Consider the following 13005-nt stretch of genomic DNA (forward strand, 5'->3'; position numbering starts at 1 on the left):
AATTAAAACTGTAATTATCTTGAATATGCAATGACCTCGTCCCTAAAGAGATGCTCCGCCTTCTTTATTGCAAGCCCTTATTGCAAGCCGTACATTTTCAGGATTTAGTCTTGGCGGCAATGCTTTATTTTTAGAAAAGTTCTACCTGCCCCCATTTGGGGGGGGGAGCAGGTGGCGTTCTAACCCTTAGTGTTGATAAGACCCCCTGCTGAATCCTTACATATCTTTATAGCAGCTATTTCCCCAAGTCAAAATCCCACAGATGAGTGTTAAAGCACTGTCAAAGTAGCACACAGAAATAGTGTGTTTCATGTTCAGGCAAGAGACTGAGCGCAGTTCATGCATGAGTCCTGACCCTCTGCAAAAAAGCTGAGAACAACTATCCTGTACTAAAAAGTGCTGCTGTACTAAAGAGTGCTTCTCTATGAGAACAGATCTCTATTAGTTCTGTTTTACAGAACAATTTCCCCTCCAATATATAAATTAAAACTAATCACTGCTATTTTATTTTATTTGGGGCAAAACCTTGCTTGAATGAGTGATTATCAGTTCCTGACTAGAAGACGAACAATGCCCTCGTTTGAAACGCAACAAACAAACTCACCTTCACAGCACTTAAGCACCAATGAAGAATAATAACGATGATTTTTTTCTGTGATTGCTCTTCCACTTCCAAATTCACTGTTAGCTTTTTTGCTATTAACTTCCCTAGGAGTGTTAATCACCTCCAGAAAGTAAATAGATTGTATGACAGATAGTTTATTAGGATGATAAGCATGAGTTGTTTTCACTTACAAATTTCACATAATAAATTGTTATTCTGCCTCAGGTGAAGAGAGATGCATGTATTTTAAGAATATAAAATGAGCCCTGATGAATTGGATGTAATACCTACTTTCATCCTACTTTCACTGGAGCTGACCATGGGAAGCACATCAGCAGGGCAGCCTCAATTCATGGTACCCAGCAATTGGTGTTCAGAGGCATACAACCTTGGATGCTGGAGGTTGTACAACCATCATGAGTTGAAGCCACTAATAGTCTTATCCTCAAGAAACAGGGATATCAGACTGAACAGCAGAGTTAATACTTTCTTGTATCCCTACAATAAAGCTCTCTACCCTGTGGGTGAGCTAAGAGGCTGGGGGAGGGCATTACTGGGTGTGCCCAGGGTATGGTGTCTTTGTATGAAGCTGTGGTGTGACCACTCGTGAAAAAAATGCTCTGAACTTGATAGGTATTTAACAACTACTGCCAGGTCACAAGCGAGGACAAGGTAGTTGGGATGGTCATGGTGCCACAGAGGCAGGCATTCCTGGAGGAAACTGATTTGTCTCCAAGATGGTCCAATGCATGTGGCCTTTGAGGCCTTTTTTGATGGCCTTGGCAACATCTGATGTCCCCTCAGCCCTCATGCTGCCTTTGCAAAGCAGGGGTAAGCAAGGTGCTGGGCTTTGGGAATGAGGCATGAGGGCTCTGACAGGGTCCTACAGTCCTTCCTTCCCAAAGCCTATTTAGCACATTCCCAGTTTTGGGAAGGACACAGGATCACTTTAGGACCCTGCCAGAGCCTTGCACCTCCTTGCCAAAGCCCAGCACCCCACTAACCAGCTTTGTAAGTGTGAGGGCTGGGGAAGGTGCCAAATTTTTGCCTCCCTCTCGCTGCACAACAAAGCAGTGTGCAGCCCATGAGTTCCCATGGCAAAGTATTATTGCGGCCCACTTAGAGGTTGGGCCACCCTGATCTAGACCCATCCCAATCTAAGTTCAAACTTAGGTTTGGGACTGAATTGGTCTTGGAGGCCCAGGAGAAGTACAACCCTGTTACTCTTAGTTCTCTCATCAGCTGTTGATATCATTGACCATAGTGTCCTCCTGTGGGAGATGGGTCATGTTCCTACAGTGGTGCTGGACTTATTTCCAAGGATGGTTCCAGAAGACAGTATTTAGTGTTAGGTGGTTGAAGTCTTTGTTCCAAAAACTCACCAAGTGGAGGCAATGGCACCACATATGAATGTACAGATAATACTGTATACAAATAATAATACTAATGTACCCATACCATGGGAGACCTGATATCAAAGGAAATAGTAACCAGTGTATGTTTTTGTTTAGCAAGATACTAAAGCCATTTCAATTACCACATGGCCAGGTATCTCTGAATTAACTTGATGTGCTTAGTAGTTGCCAGCAATGTTATTATGCCAGTTTTGGGAGCACAGAAGAACAAACTTGACACATATTGCACATAGCTATGTCACAAATATGTCAGCAGAAAGGTTTATAACATGCAGCTGTGCCTGCATCATGGTTATGTGCCAAATATCAAGCTCCAAATAAAGTATTAGATTTTACTTATAGAAAAGGTGTTTGAATAACCAAAGTTTATTCCTATCAGTGTAAGAGCTGAAAGTTCTCTATTACCATCCATTTCTCCCAACACTTACAGAGAAGAGGAAAGAATCTGTTCAACTACTGAAAAGTATACGGACCCGCAACCACCTGTATCGTATTCTAATTTCAGTTTCATTTCAGGTCTGGTCAGTTGAGGACATATAATAAAGAATATTTCAGAGAAGGGTGGAATTCTCCCCTGCTGAATTAAAGTACAGTGGTACCTCCGGTTATGAACTTAATTCGCTCCAGAGGTCGGTTCTTAAGCTGAAACCGCTCATAACATGAGGCGCGCTTTCGCTAATGGTGCCTCTCACTGCTGCCACTGCGTGGCTTCCGCTCGCATCCCGGGGAAAAGTTCGCAACCGGGAGCGTCTACTTCTGGGTTAGCGGAGCTCGTAACCCAAAGCATTTGCAAGGAGGACAGTACGTAACATTAGGTTCTACTGTATATTTTGTGGAGCTTGGATTTGGGTTTATATCCACTTGTCTTACATTCATACTACATTTTATACAAAAGAATTGTGACCTCCTGACTTGGTTGGCCTGAATCTATTCTAAAGCCAGAAATTTCCAGGTGTTTACTCTAAACATTTTACAGGATGCTGGAGTTTGTGTTAATACACACTATTTGTTATCTGATAGAACAAACATTCGCTTTAAATTGGAGAATCCTAAGCTACACTCTGCTGCGGAGGGTTCTGCAAAGGTTAGTGATATTCAGACATCCCTGGAGGCCAACAAAATATATAACAGGAGAGGGATGAAGGGCTAATTACCAAAGGGAGCCCTTACAAAATATAATAAATAGGCAGCTCCAAGCTGAGTTCCACCTCCCCACTGCCTCAATATAGTACAGCTCTAGTACTTTTGAGATGTCAAACTCACGGACAATGAATGCACCTGGGAGGGTTTTGAGGAGATCCCCTAACCTGTATATGTTCAGAAGAAAGCATGAATGGAGGTGCCTGGTGATTTTTTTTTTTAAAAAAACCATTCTTCCTTATGGGAAGATCTGTGGCACGCATAGCACTTTCTCCATAACTGCGAGATATGTGTACAAATACAACAGAAGTGAATGGGCGCATGCACATGAAAATGGGCAAAATATAGTGAGCAGGGGAAATCTACTCAGATTTCACAGGTCGATACTTGTGTGTGCATAGTCATAACATCTGAAAAATATGCCAGAGCTCTACTGTATATAGGTGTTCTTACATAACTAAAGCACTTGTCAGAGAACACCTCCACATTTATTTATTTTTTGCCTTTGCTTTCTCCCAACAACTATGTTTAATCCTACTCAGAATGTTTTAAGTCAATTGATATTTTTTCCATTTAAACAGCAACACAAGAGCCAATAATATAATGACTGGATAACAGCAGTAAAAAAAAAAATCCCCTTAATCCGTTCAGAGTAAAACGCCTGGTCCACAATAAAGGTGATACTGAGAGCTGAACAGAGCTCATATATATACTAAAAGTCACCAGTTAAATCCCGAAATATGAAGTTTTATGATTTCTTTCACAGTAAGTACAACTGCAGCTGATATAGGAACAAAGAAGATTCTGCTGTGGAGTCTTGTCACCATTCCTCTTTCTCCCTCAAACTAATTGCAGCAATTCTATGATTCTGTGGTCAGCCTGCAAAGGCCTCCGCATCAGAAGATGAAAATCTGCTCCTGATAACAGACACAAGGAGGGACAGAATCACTGCAGCACCCTGTGATTTGCCACTATTTGTGCTCCACCTTTTTTTTTGTACGAAACCATGCACCTTACCAAGAAGTACTAGCTTTTTGTGAGATTCAGGTCACTCAACAGCACTATGCAGGCATTCCTGCTGGTAAGGAGACAAGGGCACATGGGCCATCCCATCCCCAACATCCCCACACACGGCAGCAGCACCCGCTCCAGCACACACACACAGGGAATTGAGAAAAGGACCAGCCCACATGACTCTGCTCCTCCTACACAGTTGCTCTTTTTGTAACTATTGTCCCTTCTTCATTACAGTGGTGCCTCGCAAGACGAAAATAATCCGTTCCGCGATTCTCTTCGTCTAGCGGTTTTTTCGTCTTGCGAAGCAAGCCCATTGACGGCTTAGCGGATTAGCGCTATTAGTGGTTTAGTGGCTTTTAGCGGCTTATCGGATAAGCGGATAAGCGGCTTAGAAAAAGGGGGGGGAAAGGAAAAAAACCCCTCAGGAACTCGCAATACATTTTCGTCTTGCGAAGCAAGCCCATAGGAAATTCATTTTGCGAAGCACCTCCAAAACGGAAAACTCTTTCGTCTAGCGAGTTTTCCGTCTTGCGAGGCATTCGTCTTGCGGGGCACCACTGTATATGATTTTTTTTTTAATTGGCAGGCTTGTACAACTGCACAGGAATTCCAGGCAACTGCAATATTTGTCTACTAGCATAAGTTCAGAACATGGCAGCCCCACGATCCCGAAATCTTATCGTCTCTTCTCAAGCCATAATGACCCCAGAATCCAACTCCATTTTTTCCCCAGTCAAAGAAAGATGTATAGGTATATACATCATTTTCACAATTCATGTTTAAAAATTATACTGTGCCATTTTGTATGTATGATGAGAAGCATGCAAAAGGAGGAACCCATTGCCACACTAACGTGACCCTTCTGCCAGGGCAAATGTTTTGGCTTGCCTGTCAGAACAATCTCCCACCCCCTCTCCGTGTGTGTCATTCTGGCGGTTCTCCCAACACTCCTAGAGTTGATTTTGGGAAGCACATGGGGGAGGAGAGGCGGGGAAAGCCCTGTTGAGCAAGCAGGAGTCCTTGGGCGTGGGGTCTGCCCAACATTAGTTGAATCCTGCTCAAGGATTATATCTGGCCCTGTGAAACTATGACAAGTCTTGATGTGGGCACATAATTATGTTCATATTTAAAGGCTTGGACTGAGAAGGAGAATTAGAAAATTGAAGTGAATGCAAGATAGAACTACTGTGAGCATGGTCAACAAACCCATATCAGAAAAACATTTTCTCTCATTGACTTTAGTGCTGTACAGTAAAACCAGTGAAGTGCCCATTTTGCTTTATGCTGATTACCTAGTCCTGCTCTCTTTCAACAAAACTGGACTCAGAAGGATGCTGGTCAAATTTGGCCAACTGTAAAAAAGAACACCTAAAAGTTAAATATGCCAAAACTAAGGTTGCCCTATTCGGTAAGAGGGTTACCGAGTCCAAGTGGACATTAGATGGTCATACACTCGAGCAAGTACATATATTTAAATACCTAGGATTACTTATTGATGAAAAGATTTCAAGGAAACCCCATGTGAATGCAATTAAGCTATTACAGTGGTACCTCTGGTTACGTACTTAATTCGTTCCGGAGGTCCGTTCTTAACCTGAAACTGTTCTTAACCTGAAGCACCACTTTAGCTAATGGGGCCTCCTGCTGCCGCCGCACGATTTCTGTTCTCATCCTGAAGCAAAGTTCTTAACCCGAGGTACTATTTCTGGGTTAGCGGAGTCTGTAACCTGAAGCGTATGTAACCCAAGGTACCACTGTATCTGTCCCCTCTACTGGACAGCTATACAGGTTCTTCCACTTGAGGGTGGAGAATTTAATCAATCCAGCCATCAAGATCTACATGTCAAAGATCATCGCACAAATGCTTTGTGGGGCTGAGATGTGGGTAAGCAGTATCAAATCAGTAAAACCACACTCCTGCAATATCTCTCCCGTTAAAATCAAGTTTCCAGTTTCAAGATGGCAAAGTGTCCTGGATATTTGTGGTACCCTCTGTAGTTTAATTTGTATCCAGGAATGTTTGCTGAAGCCAGAAGGATGAGGCTCTAAGCCATGCTTCCTGCCAGTGAACTAGAAGCCTAACACTTCCTCTTAGATACAGTCTGTTTCAAGTGAGTCATCTGGCTCATGAGTGACCTACTGCATGAAACTAAGCAGCAACCAATCATTTTGACTGAAAACATACAACTGGAGCGAGCTTTGGCTTTGGCTCGCTCTTCTGTGCCAATACTGGCAAAGGCATTCCCTCTTCTGTTAGTCCCAGCACTACCATTGAAAAGACACAAATTGACAGGAGCTTTCTCAACAAAGGTTATAAAGCAACCACTTGCCTAAAATGTTAGGCTGTCATTTTCTTTGCAAGGTTGGTTTGACAGAGCTGCTTCCATACTGTGGCAACTCCTAAATCCATATTAGCCTGGGTGCAGTATTCTCACAAGTCCTTATAGCACTATGTCCCAGCTCTTAGTTGTGGTAAAGGGTATTTTTTTATTTTTTTAAAGCGTTTATTAATTTTCCAATTAGAACATCTAATTAACATATCAAATCAAATCCAATGAAAATAAAAAAACTAAAAAAAAAAGTCCAATTGTCTTCCAAATTGTAATAATTTTTGTTTTGGCTTCCGACGGTCTGAATTCTGAAGTGCTTTCAACATCATAGTCCTTCCTCTCATCATCATCATCAATGTTTTTCATAATTCCATATCCAATTTTTTCCTCCATGTTTTGACTCTGGTTATGTGATCCTCATTCATGTCAGAAAACAGATCCTTTTTTTTCTATGGAGTGCAGATTTGTCCGTATATTGTACTGGTAAAGGGTACTTTAGCACTTCCTATTATTTTTGTAGGTATGGTCTACCAAAACAGATGAAGACGGTAGGGATGCACAAATATGCCAACTTCAGTTTCTCATTTTTTGAACCCTAGGTTCAATTCTCCACATTTCCACATCAGTCTGAGATTTTTTTAAAGTCCTCATGAAATTTAACCAACATTTGCGTGAGAATTTATCCCAACATACACTTTTGTATGCAATTTCCCCTAAAATAATGCCTTTTTGCATGTTATTTTCACTAATATACACATTCTTATGGACACTTCACCCCAGTATATGCAGTTCTGTATACACTGCGTGGCTAGAGAACTGCATTAGAGAGCTGAGTCCAGGTTTACTTAGTTAAAGGTAGTTCCACATATTTTTATGACTTACCAGGGCACAGATTTCTGACTTCTTGGATCCTCAAATTATAGCCTAAACTGATTCACTTAGTTACAGTAGATTATATATCAAAATGATATATAAACAACAGAAACCATTTTAGTAAAATTGCCAGTTGGATGTGAAACAAGGTCTGTGCTTGTTTTATGAAGCAAAGCTTCTAGTTCCCAATTCTTAAAACAGAGTACTTGTTTTCACATGCATCTCCTACCATGGCTGCTGCACAAAACAGGAAAACAGGAAGTGTAATAAAGTATGTGTAGTATAATGCAAATAATAATAATAAAAAAAATCCGACAGTATCAAGTTCTCTGTATGAGTTATAATGGTTAATACCTACAAATCTTCCTCCTCTAACACAGTGTCCAATTCAAGACTACTGAACCACATATTCCTATTAAAATTTCATTAATTGCAACAGTTTTTCACTTGTAAGTTGAGAAGAGAATCTAGTAGCGAGGCTCCTTTGCACAGATGTTACTTAAACAGCATTGTTCCCATTATAATAAACGCTGATATGGGCACACAGTACCTTTCTCTGCATAAGTAATAGGCCAGCTAGGCAGCTTCTTCTTTCTTTCCTTTTCGGCCTTAGTTTGGGGGAGGAATTGGTGAACATTAAATGCAAAGTTTCTTTTGTTAACCAAATTTCTTCTTTCTCTCCGCTATTCAGAACCAGATGCAGAGGTCAGTATTTCTTAAAAAGCAACGGGTAATCAAAGCCAAATCATTTTGGTAAAAAAAAGATGTCAGAACTTGCATATTGAAAAGATGTACTAAACTAGTAAAAAACAAAACAAAACAGCAGACAGACAAATAAATATATTTATTTGCTTGTCAGCTGTGTAAAACAGTGGTCAGAAGACAGTTAATAGCAAGCCATTATTATTAATCAAGTGAAGCAGGCAGGAGGTTGCTTAGTTGGTTAAAAGTATTAAGAAGTGCCTATCTCTTCTATTAGTTTCCCAATACCACCTTAAGTATTAGATGGCTGCCTCGGGTCTGAAAAAGCAAAGGAGTCTTGCCCCCACTTTCACAGGACAACACGTCAATGGTTGCTGCTGAATCTGCAGTTACATGAGATTCTGCCACCAGCTGCCCCTTTACAGCAGAATCAGACCCCTGAAAATCAAACCTTTGTAGTATGGCAGCAACAGGTTAGGATTTTGATATATGTAGTAAAACGATGTTCCATTTTATGCTTTGCCCTGGCATATCAATAAGCAGTTTATCACTGCTCTAATTAATTAACTATTTGCCCTTTGTTGCTTGTCACCATCAGTTACAATAATATGCTGCTTCAAGGATATTACATTTTTATACCAGCTTATTATCACAGACAATTTGTTTTATCCTGAAATTACTTTTGAAACTTTGTCAGCAGTCACTGCCCGAGGACATAATCACCTCTGGAGTGCTTCAGGCTGTATGTGTGAGATAAATCAGCCTCATATAACCAACATGCTTAACACTGATTAATGAATGAAGGGGTTAAGCACCATAGAGCAAGCTGTCCTGCTAGGCTTAGCCAGGTCACATCCGCTCACATTGAGAGGAAGGGCTACCAAACTCTTTGTTCTCCCACTTTCCACCATCCTTCTGCCCTGTGAACCTTACCAGTAAGGAGGTCTAAGCAGAATGCTCCAAGCTTAGACCACTTGGAGCAAGCCATCTTTGTGTTTCTATACAAATAATTTAGAAACTCCTACCATTCTGGAACCTAAGTTATACTGCCTGTCTTTTCTTGCTGCTGTATAGGAAAGCCTATGAAATCTGAACTTTGAAGAGTTTGTAAGTAAACCGTCTTAAACTTACCAAATGTGTGGTCTTTTTTGTGCTGAGGGAAGCGGCAAACTTTGTAAGCAATTTAGAAGGGGATATTTTAAAGGTCTAACAGCATATTAAATTTTGTAAGGTTTTAAGTAAGAATTCTGAAAAACAATTCACTTAAAACTTGTCAGAATTTTGTACACATGCAAGTACTCAGTCTCCACTGATTCTAGAATGAACTGTTGTGTGTATGCAGCCTGTGTAGACACACGTTGGATCAAGGAGCAAGTCTCGGTCAACTCTGCTTACATAGACGGCATTTCAATTTCTCAAAGCTCTTTCTGTCACTAGAAGAGAACCTTTTGATCCAACCAAAGGTTGCAATACAACAGCAGCAGCTAGGCAACAGAACTTTGGGAGACATCTGCTCAAACTAATTTTTGAAATTTAGTATCTCCCTAATAATGTACTAGGTTTCATCTACAGAAAACAGAAACTGATGCACCAAACATGGACTTATTGGGATGTATGCTGGGGATGAGGTGGAAACTTCACCAGCACTTTATGTTATTTTCAGCATCATTACTTTTTATAAAATGCATTTCTGTTCACTTACCCGGTCTTCTTCTTCTCTGAGATCTGGCATGGTGCTAATACAGAGACTAACTGCAGTGATGGCAACAAAGGAAACGGATATGCAAGCAAAGATCTTTCCAGGGATCCCCGAGTGAGGATTTTCCACCATATCCCTGAGCTTTCTCATGCAGAACTGCAAACGGCTACTGTCCTCGAAGGCACATTGTGGCTCTTCACTAGCTAGCATTTCCTCTTCAAACAGGGCAGCCTCCGCCATCTCTTCCTCTTTTTGTCTCAGCCTTTTTTTACAGCACCACTCCAGGTGTTCCTCTTCTATCCCCCAGTAAACCAGCTCATCTTGGAAAGAGAGGGCACACATTTCTCTCAGGAGCCTGAGCTTCCCAGCCGTCACAAAAGTCATGATGGTCCTGAAGGCACACGGGTTGCGGTCAAAGAAAAACTCATTGCAATTGACATCATAGTCATCACAGATATCCATGATCTCTTCGTAGTTGTTACACGATTTTAACTTCCCAAGCCTGGTCAAGGGGCAATTCTCTAATGTGGTCCATGGGATTCTGTATTTGATGCCACCTACATTGATGATCACATACGCAGTTCGGTCCTCTCGGTGGGCAAAGCAACACAAGTCTTCCCCAGGACGCAGAAGTGTGGCCTTTTTGTAGAAGAATCCTTTCTTTGCCTGCACTTCGCAAAGTGTCTCCAAGTTGTTGTAAGAATATGAGGTGAATTCGGGATCTGTGGGCCCAGGGAGCAATGCCATTTCCTGATACATTTGTTACGTTCATGGGGGTGCCTAGCCTATTCAAAGAAATGGTAGTTTCTTGACTGGTGGGGACACAAAAGGCCAGTCTAAAAAGAAAGCAAGAGTGGCAGAGTTAGCATTTTTATATGACAAAACAAATCTCATCTGCATTTCTTAAAACTTTGAGCACCTCTGCTGGGATCATTCTAACTTCCTATTGCCCTTAGAGAAAAGGAAAACAGGATTTTTGAACATCTGAATGTAGCACATAAAATAAGCAATGGCACATCATTTGCAAGAGAAGCTTGCAGGATCAGGAGCAGGAGACCTGCAGCCAGCAAGGTCCAAAGCATGGGATGATACAATAGACACACTGGACAAACATCTTGGGTTCAAATAGACCACAACTTTATTGATTACAAATGTAAGTAGGCTTTGACATAGGCAGTGGGTATGTACAGTGGGACCTCGGGTTACAACACCTTGGGTTACAAACACTTTGGGTTACAGACTCCACTAACCCAGAAGTAGTACCTCAGGTTAAGAACTTTACCTCAAGATAAGAACAGAAATCTCACGCTGGCAGCAGGAGGCCCCATTAGATAAAATGTTACCTCAGGTTAAGAATGGTTTCAGGTTAAGTTCATAACCAGAGGTACCACTATATCCTGAATCATTCAGCCCGACTCCTGGTTTAATATTTTGCAGGGTCTGTCCTGGGTTAAGAATCGCTATGTGACATACATCCAATACGGGTGATCCCTCTAAGACCGTCATTCAGCTGGGGGGGGGGGATGTTTCCATGGCCCATTGGCCTCCTTTGGACATCTGGAGAGCACCTGCACCTGGACCCCTTTAATGGGTTAACCCCAATTACCTGAAGCAGGAGTGGGTGGGCTCCCAGCCCCCCCTCCTAGATTAAGGCTCCAGCCCAAGGATACCCGCCATGAGGTAGGCAAAACTGCCTGACAGGCCCAATTTGTCTGCAGACACATTTCTCCCTGGTTCTGAATATGCAACCAACTATTTACATAGAAAGGTCTTATGAAGGACCTACCCTCTCACCTTCAGGCAGGACCATATGCTACATAGGATGGGAGGATAGGGAATCCAGGTCCAACTGAGCTGGTGAGTCTGGGTGATGCTTCTTTATATGCCTCATGAGCAGACCCAAGTGAACACTAGAGGCTGAAGTCTTCACTCAGGTCCACAATGAAATCCATGCCCCTTTACTTGCCCATGATAGCTCCATTTAAATACATGCCCCAGCAACCCACATGGCCAGAGGAGAAGGGAGTCTTGTCCCCCCCCCCCAAGGCCGTGTGGGACCAAAAGTTTGTCCCTGGCTCGGACTGCGATCATCCTGAGTTGCAATCACCACTCACCATCAGTAAGTGGTCCTTAAAGCTCATCTACAATGACAAAAGGTATTCTAACCATCCATTAACTAGTGAGATATACTGATGTAAGTTTGTGGAATGTGATTTATTATATAGTGGTACCTTGGGTTACATACGCTTCAGGTTACAGACTCCGCTAACCCGGAAATAGTACCTCGGGTTAAGAACTTTGCTTCAGGATGAGAACAGAAATCGTGCTCCGGCGGCACAGCAGCAGCAGCAGGAGGAGGCCCCATTAGCTAAAGTGGTGCTTCAGGTTAAGAACAATTTCAGGTTAAGAACAGACCTCCAGAACGAATTAAGTACTTAACCCGAGGTACCACTGTATTGTGTATTCTTTACTTTAAAAATATTATTTGTACATGTACTAAAAATATTTTAAGCATTTAAAGTAATTTAATCAAACCATCTAAACAATAATGTTTACCTAAACTTCCTTAAACTACACAAGACGAAATAATGTTTAGTCACTGTGACAACATAAATGTATTAATGAAGAGACAAAAAGCTGCCCTAGACCAATTAAGCCACACAATGCAGAGCACAAGTGGAGTGGAAACAGCAAGTGTCATAACTGCAAAGTGCATGAAGAACAAACAAGTCCAGACAACTTACATTAGGAAAGGGCACCGTCAACACAATTGCATGCTTCATCTAAGATAAAATATTCAGAGCTAAATATGTGGGTGCCATCTTTCCAATGTATTCCTTGCATTGTATCTCAAGAGTTGAGAAGACCAGAACATGAATTCTTTTTTCCATTTCAGCATACTTAGAACAAGTGTCCATGTATCTAAACACCTAAAAGAATATGGTAAACAATCTTGTTTTGGCATGAATGCTGATGTGTGTATATTTTACTTTACAGGTATGTCTGGCTTGCTACTTCCATTCCACAAACAGTGACGATTATAGTCTTTCATTTGTGTATATAAACTTAATGACAAAAATGCATTAGATCTACAGCTGTTTTACATCTTCACTCGACAACCTCAGGCACTTGATAATTTAATTCCCAATATTTTAAAAACACAGGCATGGAGGAAATGCTAAAAAGTTGCTGAAGCACTTGTTGCTGTTATGAATGGAATGTTTC

The 13005-nt window shown here is 41.5% G+C and overlaps 1 protein-coding gene across 6 annotated transcripts in view; it reads right to left on the reverse strand.

The window, feature by feature from the left end:
* Positions 1-13005, reverse strand: part of KCNG2 (potassium voltage-gated channel modifier subfamily G member 2) — a 50608-nt gene that overhangs the window by 4119 nt on the left and 33484 nt on the right. For all 6 annotated transcript variants that reach the window (XM_079983791.1, XM_079983787.1, XM_079983786.1 and 3 more), the window contains one exon: positions 9784-10616. In XM_079983791.1, coding sequence (XP_079839917.1) covers positions 9784-10539 — 756 coding nt within the window. In that variant the 5' untranslated portion in view covers positions 10540-10616. The remainder of the gene's footprint in view (positions 1-9783; positions 10617-13005) is intronic.

This window comes from Podarcis cretensis (genome assembly GCF_951804945.1).
Source record: "Podarcis cretensis genome assembly, chromosome: 7".
Lineage (NCBI taxonomy): Eukaryota > Metazoa > Chordata > Lepidosauria > Squamata > Lacertidae > Podarcis > Podarcis cretensis.